Source organism: Lemur catta, chromosome 7, assembly GCF_020740605.2.
Source record: "Lemur catta isolate mLemCat1 chromosome 7, mLemCat1.pri, whole genome shotgun sequence".
Taxonomy (NCBI): Eukaryota; Metazoa; Chordata; class Mammalia; order Primates; family Lemuridae; genus Lemur; species Lemur catta.
Genome location: NC_059134.1, coordinates 14,547,912 through 14,565,507, shown reverse-complemented (window position 1 = coordinate 14,565,507; position 17,596 = coordinate 14,547,912). Strand labels below are relative to the sequence as shown.

General features: G+C 43.5%; 1 protein-coding gene across 3 annotated transcripts in view; it reads right to left on the bottom strand.

The window, feature by feature from the left end:
• Nucleotides 1-8,577: 8,577 nt before the first annotated feature.
• Nucleotides 8,578-17,596, bottom strand: part of SNX19 (sorting nexin 19) — a 37,712-nt gene continuing 28,693 nt past the window's right edge. For 2 of the 3 annotated variants that reach the window (XM_045555660.1, XM_045555661.1), the window contains 3 exons: nucleotides 12,145-12,329; nucleotides 11,106-11,193; nucleotides 8,578-10,067 (listed from right to left, as the gene is read on the bottom strand). In XM_045555660.1, the coding sequence (XP_045411616.1) occupies nucleotides 9,935-10,067; nucleotides 11,106-11,193; nucleotides 12,145-12,329 (406 nt within the window). In that variant the 3' untranslated portion in view covers nucleotides 8,578-9,934. The remainder of the gene's footprint in view (nucleotides 10,068-11,105; nucleotides 11,194-12,144; nucleotides 12,330-17,596) is intronic. The other variant, XM_045555662.1, reaches the window with a different exon arrangement.

The window sequence follows — 17,596 nt, the reverse complement described above, 5'->3', positions numbered from 1 at the left end:
AGGCTACAGCTGGATATGTGCTTATGAGATGGGTCACAGTTAAGAGCTGCCAGCCTGGGGTCTGCTTCTGGGGACATTTCCCCCTCGGATCAGACAGGCAGTCTCAGTTACTGTGGCAACAGGCCTGCCAGAGCCTCAAATTTCAGATAGAGGCTGCTACGCTATGGAACTCTCAGGACCCTCTTCTTCTGTTTGAGGTTAAGTACTCCTCCAAGCCCTGCCACCCAGCACCTCGGTATATTTTCACAGCAGAGGGGGGGTCTGAGAGAGACAAAAGCCTAAGGCTTCACCTTTGCTCGCTGGGAACTTGGTGTTCTTGCTGCTATCTGGTTTAGTCAATGGGGTTGTGAGGGGCGTGGGCTTTTACTGTGAGTGTAGGAAGATGGAAAGAAAATTGCCAGATGGCAGTGAGGATTCCAAGCCTACCAGAAGGAAAGAAAAATGTTACTCACTGCCACAAGAAGGCTGCCAACTTCATTTATGGAAGTCACACCACGTGTCACTAAGCTGTGCATTGGCCAAAACTTCCCTGAGAATTTGTGAGAGGACAGAATATACAAGGAGAAAATTGTATGCCATGGCATAGTCCTAAATGCTGGAAAAACAATAGTAAATAAGACAATCTGTCTCTAAGGGGTTTACAGCCCAGTAGGGAAGAAACACAAACATTCCCAAAGGGCAGGTTAGAAAGAAGCCTGGCTACACTAGGTGCTTCTCCATGTGTATGTTTTAAGCAAGCTGCACTAAGTCCAGACAATTTAGGATAGACTTCATTTAATCTTATTTTTTAAAAAGCAACTTCTTTATTACACTGCCTATCTGTGTAGGTAAAAGGCATATAGACTATGAACATATGCAGTGAACAGTCTTTTGCTTTTACATATCATCTTTCCCTTTGAGCATTAATTATTCAGTATTTTCTCATTTGTTTTCAGAAATTTTCTCTAAGAAGCTGAACTTGTAGAGGTGATTTGAAGAGAGGAAGCTTTATCAGTGTTTCTAGACGCTATTTTGTATTTTCCAATGTCTGAACTGTTTTTACCATAGATTTTCCACAGAAAGCTCAACAAGTCACTAAATGTTCTGAGTTTCAGAATTTGGACTTAAAATCAGAAGAGATTTGCATGGCTAAACTTCCTAGTTGTGTGAATAGTTTGGAACATATAAAGAATTTGTCAAAATGTTTAATCTGAGAGTTGGTGGTTATTCTGATTTCACAGATGGGAATATTGGGCCAACCTTCGTCAGAGAATATCAATTGTGGAGTCAAGTACAAGAAAGGGCATACATTTAAGGTTTACCTACAGCCTTAAGTGGATGTCCATATTAACTATCAAAAAGACAGACTAGTGGGACAGCCAAGTCACCCACTAAGACTGATAAGCTGATACAGGAGAAAAAATTAGGGATAAAGAGAAAGCAATTTTGGCACTACATGAGAAAAAGAGAAATGACAGCTACAAAGAGTTTTTTTTTTGAAGGTTTTTCTTTTGTTGCTATTTACTTAGCTTTGCTTTTTTCTAAAGGGTTTCAGAAATGAGCACAGAGAAACGACTGGGTGAGGCAAACCATTGGTCCAGGGCTGCCAGTTATAAAAGAGACTAGATCAGGAAAATTTCCATCACTTGGGAAAAATCTACAGAAACCTTAATCCTACAAAGAATTTAGGTCATTCTATCCTAACAGTAGTCATTCTTCCATGTCCAAACTATACTTGGAGCTTGCTGAAACACAAGCTCTTGCCTCGATCCTCTCCAGCTTACTAAAAGGAGGTACAAAATCCTGCTCTTGCAGGAACAAAGACCATAGGTGTTACTGCTGTATACACATAAGCACACGTGTGCCCCTTTGATCTGTGGATACCAGTGCCATATGCCACTCACAAGCCCACATCTATGCAAGGTACGCACCTATACATGGGGATAGCTTCCGATTCAAACATTTCAGCAACAGATTTCTCTACCTCATCCAAATAGATCCACTGAAAAGGAAACTTTTTGGGTCCTCACCCATATGCGGGATGTACAAAGCTGTCTGGGAAAGTTCTGGTATTAATTATACAGTGTTCTCCACTGGCATAAGTGGTTAATCTCAAGGAGGTTTACACTGGAGACTGACCAATCTGCCCCCAGGGTGGATATAGAAACAGTCTTGGCTCCAGAGACTATTCCACGTCATGTGTTGTACAAATGTGCACTGGCATGAGGAATGGACTTCATTCCACAGCAGATGGGATCCTTCTTATACAGGCCTACTCTAAACTATATGACCCAAGCACTAAGCTGTCTAGAGTTTCTTTTTATGAAGTGCGTCATTGCTTAGCTTCTCAGGCTGAACTTCCTCCTCTGCTCCTCTACCAGTTCTCGCCTTCTTTCCCATCATGGCCTGGAGGCTTGTCCTTCAGGCTCGGAAACAGCAGATGATTTTATCCCCACAGGGCCAACACGTTGACCAGATGTCCTAGATTCCTTCGTTTTCATTCTTACGGCATTTCTGTTGGGTTTAGGCAAACGGTTGAGCCAGCAAACATGGTGGGGAAGACAGCAAGTGCCCTGTATTAGTGAGGAATTTCTGCTACCCCTTTTCTCCAAGCTTATTACTTTGTTTTTAAAGAGCTTTCCTTGTGGTACCTTAGACATGGCATAGATAAGCTATTTCAGAAGGTGTGAAATAAAAAAAAAAATTAAACCTGGGACCACAGAAATTCAAGGATAACTTTAAAGAAGCCAGATAGCAAGTGAAAGAGAAAGTTTTGTCTTTATTTTCTTTTCATGGTAATTGCATTCCTTACAAATTTGTGTCTGGGGCAGGAAGGAGTTGAGAATATTTTTTGTAGGTAGATTTTTTTTTTATTCTGATCTCAGTGAGATAAAGGAGTAAAGTTGGGGACTGCAGTCTGAAGGATATGTTGGATATTTTTATGACTGGATGACTTTAAAAGCCATTTTCAAATCAGGACCCATTTTCTTTAACATGTTTAAAGTTTTAGAAACTTATGGCTCACATAGACTGCAGACAGTACTGCCGTAAAACTGTGTTCTGACAGGAAATAAAAACACAAATTTCTTTCATTTCATATTGCAGTTGAATAAAAACATAAGGTCCTAAAGATGAAAATTGCCACCCCTCATCCCCACCTCCATCTTCTGTCCCCAGCAAATTCTTCGTTCATTGGATTTATTCACATATTTTACCTCTTAAAGTTAATAAGCATAATCTTTTCTTTAAGTAAACTTCAGAATTTATTCTGTACTTACCATGCACTAGGTATGTACATATAGAGAAGTTGGGGAGGCACAGGGGTATACTAGGACTAAAAGGGATACAAGATAAGTTCATTGCCCTTGAAGAGTTATAATGTCTTACTGAAGACCTCATTTACATGCACATAGACTTGAGAGACAGTGTAAACAACTCAGAGGAAGCAGAAAGAGTTTTGGGTGGTGCCATCAGGTAATGCTTCATGAGAAGGTGGAACTTGAATTGGCCCAGCTGCGCAGCTGCAGGAGGGAAGGTGATCTGCCCAGTGGAAAGAAGAGGGTGGAAAGAACGGGAGCAGGACAGAGCAAGGTTTGGGGCAGACTGCAAATCCCTGGATCTGTGAAAGTTTCTCCTCCAATCTCCTGCCTCAACTATCTCTATAATACATTGTGTCCCTAAGAAAATTCCCTACTGCCAACCAAGCCCACGTGATTCTCCTGGAGACTCATGAGGCCTTAATGAAAGGTGCCCCCATTATTCATGAAAGAATCATTTGTATTTATAGACAGTAGAAGGCACACTTTAAACATTAGCACATGAAGCTGCAAAGGAACTGGCCTGCCACCATCTTATTGAATTTGGATTCCATACAAGCAGCATTTGTAAAGGATGTAAACTCCAAAAAGTTTTTCCTCTCTTAATAAGGTCTGTCCTACTTGGTGCCAAGGTATGAAAGGCAGACATTTCACATCAACACTCGTGGTTACTCTTCCTGATAGTTACAGGGGCAGGGTGATTCTTCAACAAGCGGCACATGCGACAGGACTGATGACCTGGGCTTACAGGCCACCAAATCCAGTTCAGCCCGGTACAGACAAGTCACAGCTTCTGGAGACACGTTAGTCTCTTTATCTACAAATAGGACTTTTGTGTTTATCTGGCTAGGTATTTACCCTCGTGGGGTAATCCAAGTTTCTGGAAGCATCATAGCCAACCCTCCTTGCTTACAGCAGGGTGCAGCAGTGACACGGAACAAAGGGGAAGGGTAAAAAGTCCAATTGTGGCTTACTTACATATAACCACAGACTTACCTTCTTAATCATTGTAACACTTAATATTAAAATTAGCTTACGCTTCCTCAATAAACACTGGCTTGTGACAAGGGATCTACTTTGGTTTAAAAAGAGTAGATAACATCACTTCAAGAAATGTTTTCTAAGTTTGATCTTGATACTATTACTTTCATGTTGTGTTTCTTTTATTCTTCTTTCCCAACCTTCCACATCCCGGAGACAGTTTGCTGCTGACTTCTACAGAAGCAGAAGTAAGGTTTGGAGAGTGAAGACATGTGGAGACAAAGCCAGGAGTTCTCTGCATCCTCTCACGTGCTTGTTTCTGTTTCCAAGAGAGCAGAGTTAAAGTGGACTTTCAGACCAGAGACGGGTGAGAGTGACGGGAGGTGGCAAGAAGGCTCGGCAGACCTGAGAGCAGCAGAGCAGATCTGCCAGGGTCACTGCTGCTGCCTGAGCTCCTCGACCACTTCAGAGTGGCCCCTGCCTCACACACTGTTGCTACTGAGTCACAGAAGGAAAAACGCTCTGATGATTTTCACTTATGTCTTGCTTGACACTTAAACATTATTTTTTCTTTCTTTCTTTCTTTTTTTTTTTTTTAAACCAGCCAGTGTCGTCTTTGTATAACAATAAACATCAGCTAAGTCTTAGGATATGGAATTCATGTTTGGGCAATGTCTTCCTCCCTGCCTTTCTCCTAAGAAATACAAACATGGTGTGTAGCAGCATCTCTCATCCTTCATACCACAAAGGAGTGGCGGATATTTGCTAGTTGAAATTCACCCTTCAATGATTGCATTCTCTTGTCTCAGAGGCAGTGGGAGTGACTACTGCCCTGTGACTTCTGGCATTCCCAGGGGAAAGGAAACAGAGGTGCCAAGTGATGGCAGAGCTTGCCCAATTAGGCCTTCAACTACAAAAGCATCATGGTTTCCCTTCCTCCCTCATTACTGTTCCTTCCCCGTTCCTTCCCCTTTCGTATCCAGCAGCATTGGCCAACCTTCCTCTTCTCATCCTGGGAAAACACATCTTGCTCCAGTGCAAAGAAGACGGGACAAACAGCAGGTGCTGCGGGGCTGGGGAAGCGGAGGCTGCCAGGACAGCTTGGCTGAGTGTGCTCCTGAAGTCAGGACTCTCCAGCTCTCCCTCAGACAGCAGGGTGGGGGCATAATCACGCTGTCGACATTGTCATAGCACAGCACTTGCATTTTTACCAGGCCTCACCTCAGAGGTGAATCAAAACTTGCATTTTAGCCAGATCCCGCGTGAATCACATGCACATTGAAGTATGATAAACTATTCTAACTCACTAGACCAGGGGTCCACAAACTACAAATCATGGGCTAAATCCAGCCAGCTGCCTATTTTTGTAAAATCAAGTTGTACTGGAACACAGCCATACTTATTTGTGTCTGTTTTCACACTACAATGGAAATGCTGAGTAGTTACAAGAGACCATTCAGCTGCAAAGACTGAAATATTTACTCTTTAGCCTGTTACAGAAAAAGTTTGTTGGCTCCTATACTAGACTATAGACTCCTTAAAAGTGAGAACTGGGTCTTATTTTGCTTTGTAAGACAGAAAGGCAGTTTGTAAAGTGGTTATGCATGTAGGCTGACTGACGTGATTTGCATTTAGGCTGTGCCACTGCCTTATAAGTGACTGTGGGTCAGTCACAACCTCGCTATGCCCCTGTGTTTCCCACCTATAACATGGGGATATGTAACAGAACCTACCTTAAACAGTTGATGTACAGATCACATAAGATACATAAAGTGCCTTAAGTGGTGCTGTCAGCTGGCACTAGGTACTTTCAGGGTCCCATGGGGGACTTGCTGAATGTTGGCAGAATCACCCCTATAGCAGACAATGTCTATCGATACCCATTCTCGGCTTCTTCCTTGCTAACATCTAATTATTTTCATACATATCTGACCTTCCAGGAAGGTGACCTCATCTCCAGGGGTAAATACTATTGGAAGCCAACGATGGTAACACTATTCCCAACGTCTGTGGATCGACACAGGGTGGGCAGCTCTGGCCAACGAGTCAGGGTAAGAGGCTTCTGGTAAATGGTTCCCTCATTCTTTAGACGAAAACATGGAAGAGACAGCCCTGTTCTTCCACAGACGTTATCTGGGTATGAAACCCAGGACTGTAGTGCCATGACAAAGGCAGTCTGAGGACAGGGCTGCCATGGTTAGAATGACAGAGCAGACAGGTAGAAAGAATCCAGGCCCCTTATGAGGTCCCAGAGTTGCTGAATCACCAAATCTGGGGGTTTACCTATTCAGGTACTAATGTTACGAAAAAAATAAATTTTCCTAGTAGTTTAATTCCTGTCTGAAGCATCATAACTCGTATGGCCAGGGACCATGTTTACACACATTTTCACTCCATCCGGGACCTAGCAGCTGTTGTTGGGCACTATGAGCAAAGGAGGAGAGGGTGTTGAAAATGAATAGGCTGGAGAGGGCAAAGAAAGACTCAAAAATGTTCTGGGTTATAAAAATCAAAACCACAATGAGATATCACCTCATACCTGTTAGGATGGCCATTATAAAAAAGCCAAACAAAATATACAAGTGTTGGTAAGGATGTGGAGAAACTGAAGCCCTTGCACACTGTTGGTGGAAATGTAAAATGGTGCAGCCATATGGAAAACGGTATGAAGGTTCTCCAAAAAATTAAAAATAGAACTGCTATGTGATCCAGCCATCCTACTTCTGGGTATTTATTTAAAAAGCAGGGTCTTGAAGAGATATTCGCATTCCCATGTATGATGCAGCATTAGTCACAATAACCAAGATGCGAAGGCAACCTAAATGTTCATCGGATGGATGAAGAAAATGTGGTATATCCATATAATGGAATATTTTCAGCCTTAAAAATGAAGAAATTCTGTCACATGCCACAAAATGGATAAACCTGGAGGACATTATGCTAAGTGAAATAAGCCAGTCATAAAAAGACAAACACTGCATGACTCCACTTATATGAGGTATCTAACGCAGTCAAGCTCATAGAAGCAGAAACCAGAACGATGACTGTTAGAGGCTGGGGCAAGGGGGAAGCGGGAGCTGCTGCTCAGTGGGTATAAAGCGTCAGGTAAGCAAGGAGGACAGCCTGTAGAGGTCTGCTGAGAAGCACTGTGCTGCTGATGCGCTTAATTTGTTAAGAGGGTAGACCTCACATTATGAGTTCCTTCACAACAATAAAAATAAAACCCTACCTTATAAATTGGAAACTCCACTTGGAAATTGGAGCAGCTTGTATTAAAGATTTAGGAATATATTTTCCTTTCATATTTTATTATTAAGCCTAATTCACGAATGTGAAAATGAAAATGTGAGTTGTCTTTGATGAGTGAGTATAGCTTTCTTAAATTCAAATAAGCAATGGCAAGGATCCTATTTAGAATCTGACAGAGAGAACACAGTATCACCCCCTTCCTCTTTTTTATGTGATTCTAAGATGAGGGAAAGGGCTTTGGTCTTATCTCAAATATTAAAATTCTGACTTAAATGAATAAAATTTAATCACATGTAAAAAAAAAAGTTCTGGATTAGTACAGGCCCAATTCTTCACTGCCTTTTGTCACTGTCTCAGCTGGTAGTATCTCTTCCGGACAACTGTGGCTCTCTCCCAAGGCCTCTTGCTGTCTGAACCTAGTATTTCCATTCTGAGTAGAAGGAAGGTCTGAGGACAGCTTATCTTTTGGGGGCAGGTGGAGCAGAGGTGGGGCTCTTATGTAACATGAAATACAAGTTAAGTTCACTGGACTGGAAGTGTCAAAAGATTCCTTAGAATTTATAGCCACGGGGATTTCATGGTATTGTCCAGTTGTCAACTTAACGATTTTGTGCCACACGTGAGCCAGAACTGGCAGCAGATTCAAAGCTACAAAGGTGGCTAAGTACACGTGAGGGGAAGGTATGTGGAGAGAACCTGGCAGAAAACAGGGCTACCCACCTCCACCTACCCAGAACAGCATCTTGGCCCTCACTGACCGACCTAAAGGGTCAGCTCTAGTATGTCCAGCTGGATCCCTGCAGGTACTCACCAAAGGTCGAGGTGCTGAGCTCTGCCTGTGAAAGTCTAGGGTGGGAGATGCTTCAAGAGCTTTGGAGCCATAAAGCCATTGTAATAATCAACTTTTAAGGCTGGAACAGCCCATGAGACATTATTTCATTCACCTCCTTGCCTTTGGCAGAATAGCACACCTAAGCCTCCCAAGTACATCAGAACACAATTTATGGTTAAAAACCTCTACAGGGGCAAAAAAGTAAAAAGATTTCACAACTTTCTTCCACAAACCACTTTAATTGTGTGCTCGTCACCTACTTCAGGGTCTAAGAAACCTGACACTTGCTCTTCACACCACCTGGGAGGGTCTCACGTTCAGTGGAAACAGGGTGCTAACAGGCAAGGGTGAAGCTAAAGTGACACACTCGAAACCTCTTTGCCAGCTGTTCACATACGTTTAACGTGCAGTACCTCCCTTGGGACTTCCCAGCGGCCTCCTTTCCCACTAGCAATTCCTCCTAAGTGTTCCTTCTTTCTAACACACACTGCGGCCTGACAGGGCACCTCCGCCTTCATCACTGCTGTTCTTAAAGGCTAATCAGAGCCTTAAAGAACAGGAAATAAAAAGCTATTCCCTGCAAATTTGCTAACATTATCTGTTCAGAGTAAAAGTTCCCTGCCTAAGACTTGCGCAGAGAGACCCCTTCATCACCTCAGCTTCCTAATCTTTGGGCATTCTCAGCCATGGGGCAAGTGCTTTCCCTTCTCTTTGGAAACACAGGCTGAACATGCAACTTGCCAAGTGGTTTTGCTGAAGATAGAGGGAAGGTCACTAATTCAAAACCTCATATTGCTCTTGTGCAGGCGGTTGAGAGGAAAGCTAATAAATAAAATCTGTGGTGCAACTCCCTTTCAGGAAAGGGTGTGAAGGGTGGGGTGGATTTACCAGAAGCTCTGGCAGTCTGCTTTGAAGTCTTCTGGACAGGAAAAGTGTAGCCACCCAGGGAAGCAGCCTTCATGACATCCTCCATAAGCTGATGTGTTGGAAAATAGCCAATGGGCAAGAAGTCCCTTAAGAAATCTTTTCCTTCGTTCTTCTCCTGGAATTGCTGGGAAACTAGGTAGGACTCAGGGGTCTGGCTTTCAGCAGTGGCCTTGAATGAATTTTCAGTTTCCAGGTGGGAACAGAGAGCTCAGAAGACTGTTTTCTCCTCCAAGGAAATCTGGCTATAGTTTTACTATTCCATCCAGAGCTTGTGTGTTAGTGGATTAAGTACACGTGCGCACGGGGCCAGGCTTTTGGCAAACAATGATAGGGAGGAGGGCAAAAGGAGAAGCAAAGGGGCTCATTCCTCTACCTCACAGCTTCCTTTTCTAAAGGAAACAGGATCTATTCACCAGCAACAATCCAAACACCACAAAATGGACTTGGAACTGGATGAGCATGCAATTGGGACAAAGATGCCCCCATAGCCTGCTACAAATGGAGTAGAACCAGAGGGGAGAATTGAGCCACTGACCCAAGCCTTCTGAGCTACATCCTAGTTCCAGAGGGCACAGGCCTCCTGCCTGCTCTCTGGGTGGGTGAATAACTCTCCTTTCCTGAACTGGAAGAATGTGTGAATAACCTACAGCTAAGGGGAGACACCCATCCTCTTAGGGTTGCCTGGGGTATCTGAGGCAGAGGTGGTTGTAGCAGACTCCTCAACAGAGGCACTGAGATCCAAGAATTCCAGGATGATGTCCCCGAGGCAGAAAATTAAATGCCTGAAACAAATGGACAAAACAACTTAGAGGGTCTGGCTCAATCAGGAAACACAAGATCCTGTTTATGACATTATTTTCTCCTCCCATGACTGATACTCTAAACTTTAATAGCTTGATGAAGTTTCTGCCATGAAATTAATGTTTGTTGAACTAATAAAGGCTATGACTCTAACAAAGGCAAGCATAGTACTTGAGACTAGGTTTTATAAAATTCCATTTCTCTTTATATAGTTACATTAGCACATCAGCACTGCTCTGAAGAACTGTGAGGGAAAATCCCTGTGATGTCAGGTTATTAGGAGTTTTCAGAGATTCTGATTATTGCTGTTTCTCATAATTCATCAGTAGAAATTTATAGGCTGCCTTGCAGGCAATGAGGCAAAGCCAGGACCCTTGAGGAGTGGAAGTTAACAGACACAGTGTACTTTAGGCTAGGGTTTGAGAGAGGAGTGCAAGATTACTTAATGCTTTCCAGAAGCATTCCAGCCCAAGAAATGGAATCTATCCATTCTGGATTATTCTACAAGCCTGGTCCCTTTATCAAATTCCAATCTCACTATCTTGTATACTGTGCCTTGTCGTTAAGCGAAGACAACTTCTGATCCTAACACTAATCATAGCTTTGCTATGAGGCCATAACCCTATGTTGAAAATCATCATACAGCACATAATACACAGGGCAGGGCATGTTCCCACTGGGCTGGCAGATGCTGGAAGAGCACGGAACAAGCCTACAGCCTAAAAGGGCATTTTCAGCAGATCACATGGGGGCCTGCATAGAGTTCTTCCAAACGCAAATGGTGGTTGATCCAAGAGTAGCTTACTACCACATGATAACCTGCTCTGAAGTCTGGCAGGGTGGATTTTACTTAGTGTGTGTAGACTTGGACGTCACACTTTGCAATCAGGAGCCTAGAGCCAGTAAAGACTAAAGTCCCATTTTCCCCAATGTGGGCTTTTCACTTAGAAACCTTAGATACCTCTGAGACCAGAGACAGCTGTGGCTATGCTGATGCTGAGTACATGTTTTTTGCCTACCTGTTGATGAGGGGCTGCTGTAGTGACTCCAGGACTAGACCCCAGCTCAGCTGACATCTGTTCACCCCAAGGATTTCTACTACAAAGTCTGATAAGGAAAAAAACAGACGCGATTTTCACGTTACCATTGAAGCCTTAGACTCTAAGAAGATTCTCTTCCCAGGATCTCTGTCGTCTTTACACAGACTGGCTATGTCTGGCATACCTCTAAACCACATAGCCAAATGAAAATCCTCATAAAACAGGGAAAAGCTAAGAAAAATATGTTTCTTAAGTTAGGTGTTTAAATACGAATGATCCTCAAAAAATAATTTTGTAACCTGCCACTAAAGTGCAGGTACTACTTCTGATATAACAGCTCAGGCTGGCAAAGAGAGGGTTAATAAGGGTAAATAAAACTGAGGGTCCAGAACTGAGTTCACTGCTATTCCCTGGTTACCACAGCCACAGGCAACAAGCTACCTTCCCTGCCCTCCAAAAACAACACTGAGCGAAAGGGAAAAAAACCTTCTCAGGCTTTGTTTTCACTTACTGCTAAGGACCAAGCCTCATACAATTTACCAAGTCTGAGCTTTGGCAGGACCTGTCATTTTCTTCCCTGGTCCCAAATGCCATGAGTTGGCAGAGCACCCAAAGACCTCGCCTGGTGGGAACAGCTCTGAGACCTGCCCCTGTAGGCACGGTTTCCCCAGGCCTGCCCAAAAGTTATTAACCTTCCCATGATGAGCTGAAGTAAAAAAAAAAAAAAACAAAAAACAAAAAACGAAAGTTATTAACCTAGATATCTGTGGATTCTCACCGGTATTTAGGTACAGCCACAGCGATCCTTCCCATTCCCTCGGCATCACCTCAGTGAGGGATGCAAAAACCGTAGCCCTGATCATTTTCCTATTAGCCTGAGAACCGGTGTGTCAATGGGTTTTGAGTTTAGCCTCACTCAGTGCCCTTTTAAAAACGGGAAGGGGCACGTGGTAACGGTGGCAAAGCAGGATGCAAGGGGAACAGCTATGAGTATAATTGATCCCATCGGTCCAATTACCTGGCAGGACTCCCACCAGGCTCTGCAAAGCCTGTTTCTCAGTAGCCACTTTTTGCTCCTGAGTCCTTACAGGCCGAGGAAGCTTAGGCAAAACTCCACCAGGCCAGATGGACTCCCGAAGAAGCCGGAGGTACTGCACCCAACGCTGTGGACTTGTTAGATTAGCCACCTGCACCTCTAGCCACCTGTGGTAGAAGAGAGACGAAAGTTCAGACAAACCTGAAAGAAAGGGTGTAGCAAGGCAAGGGACTGAATGTCCCTGTCCCCCCCATTCATATGCTGAAATGCTAACCCCCAAGGTGATGGTATGAGGAGGCAGGGCTTTTGGGAGGTGATTAGGACATGGGGGTGGAGTCCTCATGAATGGGGTGAGTGCCCTTATAAATGAGAACCCAGAGAGATTCCTTGCCCCTTTTGCTACATGAGGACATGGAAAAATCAGCTGTCTGTGAACCAGGAAGCAGGCCCTCACCAGACACCGAATCTGCTGGTGTTTTGATCTTGGACTTCCCAGCTTTCAGAACTGTGAGAAATATATTTCTGTTCTTTATAATCCACCCAGTCTATGGTATTTTGTAGCAGCCCAAATGGACTTAGACACCATGAATCAAGTGAGCAATCATAACAGGGCAAAGCAAAGTCAGCACCAACTCTCACAACGGAAACGGCCAATTCAACAACTTGGGAACCACAGAATTTGACAGGAGCAACAATAATGATAGTGTCATTTACTGAGTATGAGCCACGTGCTATGCTAGGGGTTTTACAAAACAGAATACTAAAAGGGACTTGGTCTCTGGGTGAGGCTGCACCCCGTCACGGCTCTCCTCCAGTACATAACCTTGTCAGTAACATGTACATGCCAGCTTCATAGTTAAATGTTTGCCATTTTTACACAAATCCCGCCCCCTCCCCACCCCAGCCACGTCCAGTTGGTCTTTAAGTCCCTGTGATCTGTCTTGAGGATTTCCTACACCTGCCCTTTGCTCCTAATAGTCCTCTCACTGACAAGGCCCTCTTCTCCCCAGGAGCTGAAGTCTGTCCCCCTGGCAAGGCCTGTTTAAACCCCATCTCCTCCTCGAAATCCTTCTTGACCATCCCAGCGCCAAGTGCTCTCCTTCTCCTTAGACCTCCTTTGGCATGTAGCTCTACAGCACAGGTTTGGAGCTAACATTTTACTGCGGAGTATGAATTGTTTTATCATGTGTTTATAGCTTTATTTCTTCAACTAAACTATACATGCTGTAGGAGTTCTGTGGCTTATATTTTTAAAAAACTTTCCATAGTGCCCTGGTGCTCAAGAAATGTTTGTTGATTGGCAATTATTCTTATTACAATGAAAATTTTGCCCCTTGCTTTACTTTCAAAAATGACTCAATTACTTGGAGGGGGCAGATATACCACATCTGGAGTTCAGTTGAAACCTGGCAAGTGTTTTATATTATTCTTTCTTTGTCTCTGCATTTTTCTCAGAGCAATATGGTCACTAGCGGAGGTTCAAGACTGTTGAGGCCTCCTCAGTACATGCCTCACTTAAGACTGGCATGACTGTTGGTCATGGATGGACAATGAACCACTTCCACTCATGCACAGAGGACTCTGGTGCTGCACCACATGGCGGCTCATGCCATTGCTCCTATACCCGAGTCACTTGTCGCCTATCCAAGAGCAGAGGGGGTTGCCAAGGCAAACTTTATTTAACCTCCACTCTGCCAGACAGTCTGCATTCCACTCAAGCTGGGCATTCCAGCCTTGGGGGCTGCAATCCCCCAAGCCCAGGGCTCACAAATGGTTCTAAGAATAGGAAGTCTGAAAGGTAATAGCAGGGCAAGAATGGCAGACATCGATGGAGATCAGAGCGGCACAAAGCTGCTCTTGCCCAAAATAGCCATCACGATCGTATTTGTTATTATTAGGGCTGCATCTCCTTTTTATAGGGCTTTTCATTCAGCGAGCCTAAGACGCCTGATGAAAGGGATCCAGTAGCAAGAATTCCTGTTCTTGTTTATATAAGAGGGTCACCAGAGGGAGGTGGCTGCAATGACCTGGTCAGCTTTTCTGCAGGGGATCAAGTAACTCAAGGTCTCCCTTCTTCACCTCAAGTCACATACACTTCTGTGCCTTACGCTGAGGTGAATGACGTATGTGAGGGTCTCATCGAAGTGATTTGAGGGAGAAGGGCAAGGTCTTACAAACCAAAATATTTAAGTCATCTAAGGAGCCGAGAACAAGACACAGTCCACTAGAATTAGTTCTAGCTCAGTTGCTTATTCACACACTCACGTAATAAGCCAGTTTGCCCTTATTTCTGTCCTCTGGTGCCAATAATGACTGTGGCTCAAACTCTTCAAAGCTATCTCAGCATCCACACAATCCCTTTGAGACTGGGCACTTACACACCAGCAAATCTGGGTACCTCAGACATCTTTCAGGCATGTCTTACACGGCAGGAGTTTGACTGTTCTGCATTAACATTAATTCACCCGATGGGGACAGGACCTCACAATGCTTTAGGGCAAGGATGTCCTCCTTGTTCTCTTCCATGGTGATTTAGCATCTCACGTACATGTGCTGGGTGCAAAATAAATTGCAGCATGTGGCAAAATAAGAATTTATAAATTTATACAAATCTATTAGTCTATGGCTTATCAAACTTTAAGTAGGAATGGTGGGAAGAAAATCAAAGTATGAAAAAGTAAAAATAAGCACCTGATGATGAGTCTGTGAATAAAATTTGTGGGAGCTAATAAGCAGAGCTAACCAACAAAGAGAACTGAACCTCCCAAGTAAATGGCAACTGCAGAGGAGATGAGACGCTGGCAAGCACTGTAAGACCGAGGCACAGAGCTGGTGCACAGAAGGCCCTGGAAGTCAGTCCCAGGAATGTAAGAACAAGACTTGGACAAACTGGGAGAAATAAAACAAACTCCATCCAGGCTGACAAAGAGGGACGAGGTGAGAAAGTGGCTTCTATGTGCTGGGTGCTGCAGAGCACCAGCCTCCCTGACTCTCCCCCACACCCTGAAGGTGAAGGACACAAACCACAGGCCTGTGCCACACGTGGTCTGAACACTCGCTTGCTCTTCAGGATTCCCCTCTTGCCCGGCTTCTTCCCAGCCCTAAGCCAACACAGCCTTTCTCCTAGACCTTTGGGCGCCGCCTGTGTAGATCAAGTGCGACAGATTTTTGTTTTCACAGAAACTTCTGAGGTGTAGTGTCTCATCATGAATGATGAACATTCCAGTCTGGAAGGAAAAAAATGACAAAGCCCAAACCAAGAAAATCACCTCCACTACTGCCACTGCCCCTCACACAATATAATCTTTAAAATTTGTAAGCTGTAAGTCAATTTCCAAGACATGCTTTATCATCACACACGATGCCTTTCTTAAGTTGTAAATCACCAGATTCAGGGATTTGGTATAATTTACCTAGCTTGATACCCACTGGAGCCAAATGCCAACAGGTTGCTGATAACAGCGAAGACAGTGGGGGTTTCTTCATCCAATGATCTCTTCTCTCCCCTTCCCCTTCCTTTTATTCTATTATCCTTCGCTAAAGTGGAGCTCAGTACACACCACCATTTCTTTATCTAACTTTATTACCTCCCTCAGTCTTGCTCAGTTTATTTGGAAGCTGAGCTAGAGCAGAGAAGACAAAGAGATTAGGTACAGGGGTGTCAAAAGAGACACCGAGCCTTCAAAGCCTCCTCATTAACTCCCTTCACCTCTCTATTCCACATGGCATCTTTCTATTCTTAACATAGGTTGGGAAGGTTAAAAAGAGATATGTATCCCTACAGCTCTCTGTAAGCAAAAGGAATAGAATTTACATGTCTGAAGTCCAACATATAGGAACTTTTCCAGCATTGGTTTCTGGAATCTGCTGGTACCACTTACTATTAGGCTAACAGAAATCTGAGGTTTCAAGATGAATAGACACACATATATTCTTCCCACTATTCATTATAAATTACTTACAATAAATCATTTACTAAATACAAATGCTATCGTTTATGTAACACAAGATGCATGAAGTAAATATGCTAAAATAAATATAGTAGAGAATAGCCTTAAATAGCAATGGTTTTATTTTCCATCACTATTCTGGTTTGATTTAGAGACACTTCTTTCTATCATCCTGCCTTAATCCCAAATAAAAGAAAAAAAAAAAACTAGGTCTGTTCTGTCAAGCCATCTCTGAATGATTCAGAGACTTACTACGGGGCCCATAAATAGCTAATAAAATGGCAAAACGACGACGACATTGTGGCACTGAAACATTCAAGAGTTTCTCCCATGCTAGGCAAGGAAGGAGGGAGGATGTGGAGATCAGTGCTTGCCACTACACTGGGACTGCACGTCTACTCCATGTTCAAGGGAACCTGGTCTGAAATAGCTACAGATAGAGGAATGAAGCAATGGCTAAAAAGGAGACAGTTTAATACTAGGGCTTAAGATGGCACTTCAAGGTTAGTAGAAGGTCATTTCCCATCAAAATAGCAGAATCAAATCTCATGAGAAAGGAGAGATGGTTTTAAAGACCATGTCTAGTCCAATTAGCCAAATCCTCTTCACTTCTTTTCTGAGACAGCTGCCATGGCTGGATGAGGAAGGGTCCTGAATTGATATGGCTTAATAAGGAAGAGAGAGGGAGGAGGATGTTGAAGTCACAAAAGAGAAAATATTCATAAGAGCGATTACAACATCCTAAATAAAAATGCCCGGTGCAGTCTAATGAAAGAAAACAATAGGCCCATTACTTTGGCCTTTGTGGCCACTGGGCTGTACCTCTGCAGACAATCCAAGGGCGATTATGGTCCAACACCATCTTAAGGTACCAAATGCAGTTCAAAGGAAAAGAGAGAGAGGAGGAAGATCAAGTTAAAGCTTCCATCATTCTAAATAGACCTCCCATAAATTGGAAGGATTGACTCATTTTATTATCCCTAGAGCAGGGTTTCCAACTTTGGTACTACCGATGTTTTCGGACTGCTAAATCTTGGTCATAGGGGACTATCTTGTGCATTGTAAAATGTTCAGCAGCGTCCCTGTCCCTCCTTCCCTCAAGCTAGATGCTAGTTGTGACAATCAAAAATGTGTCCAGACATTGCAACATGTCCCCTGAGGAAACAACGGCTCCAGCTGAGAATCACTGCTTTAGATATGGGGTCTTTTGGACATAATGTTATCAGGCTACTTTCTCAGTTATTTTAAATCTGGCCGTTGTACCACAGTATTTTTCAAATTGTGGCCTGGACATTATTAGAGGCCAAACAATCTGTTTTGTTGTTTGTGACAACATTTAAAGAAATCTAAATAGAAATAGATTAGAATACAATATATGAAAGTGTATCTCATGTTTTGAGACACTGTTGTTTCATATATATGTATGTATATATAAGATATGTTTTTGTGTGTGTGCACTCATGCATGTGTTCATAGTGGGCTGC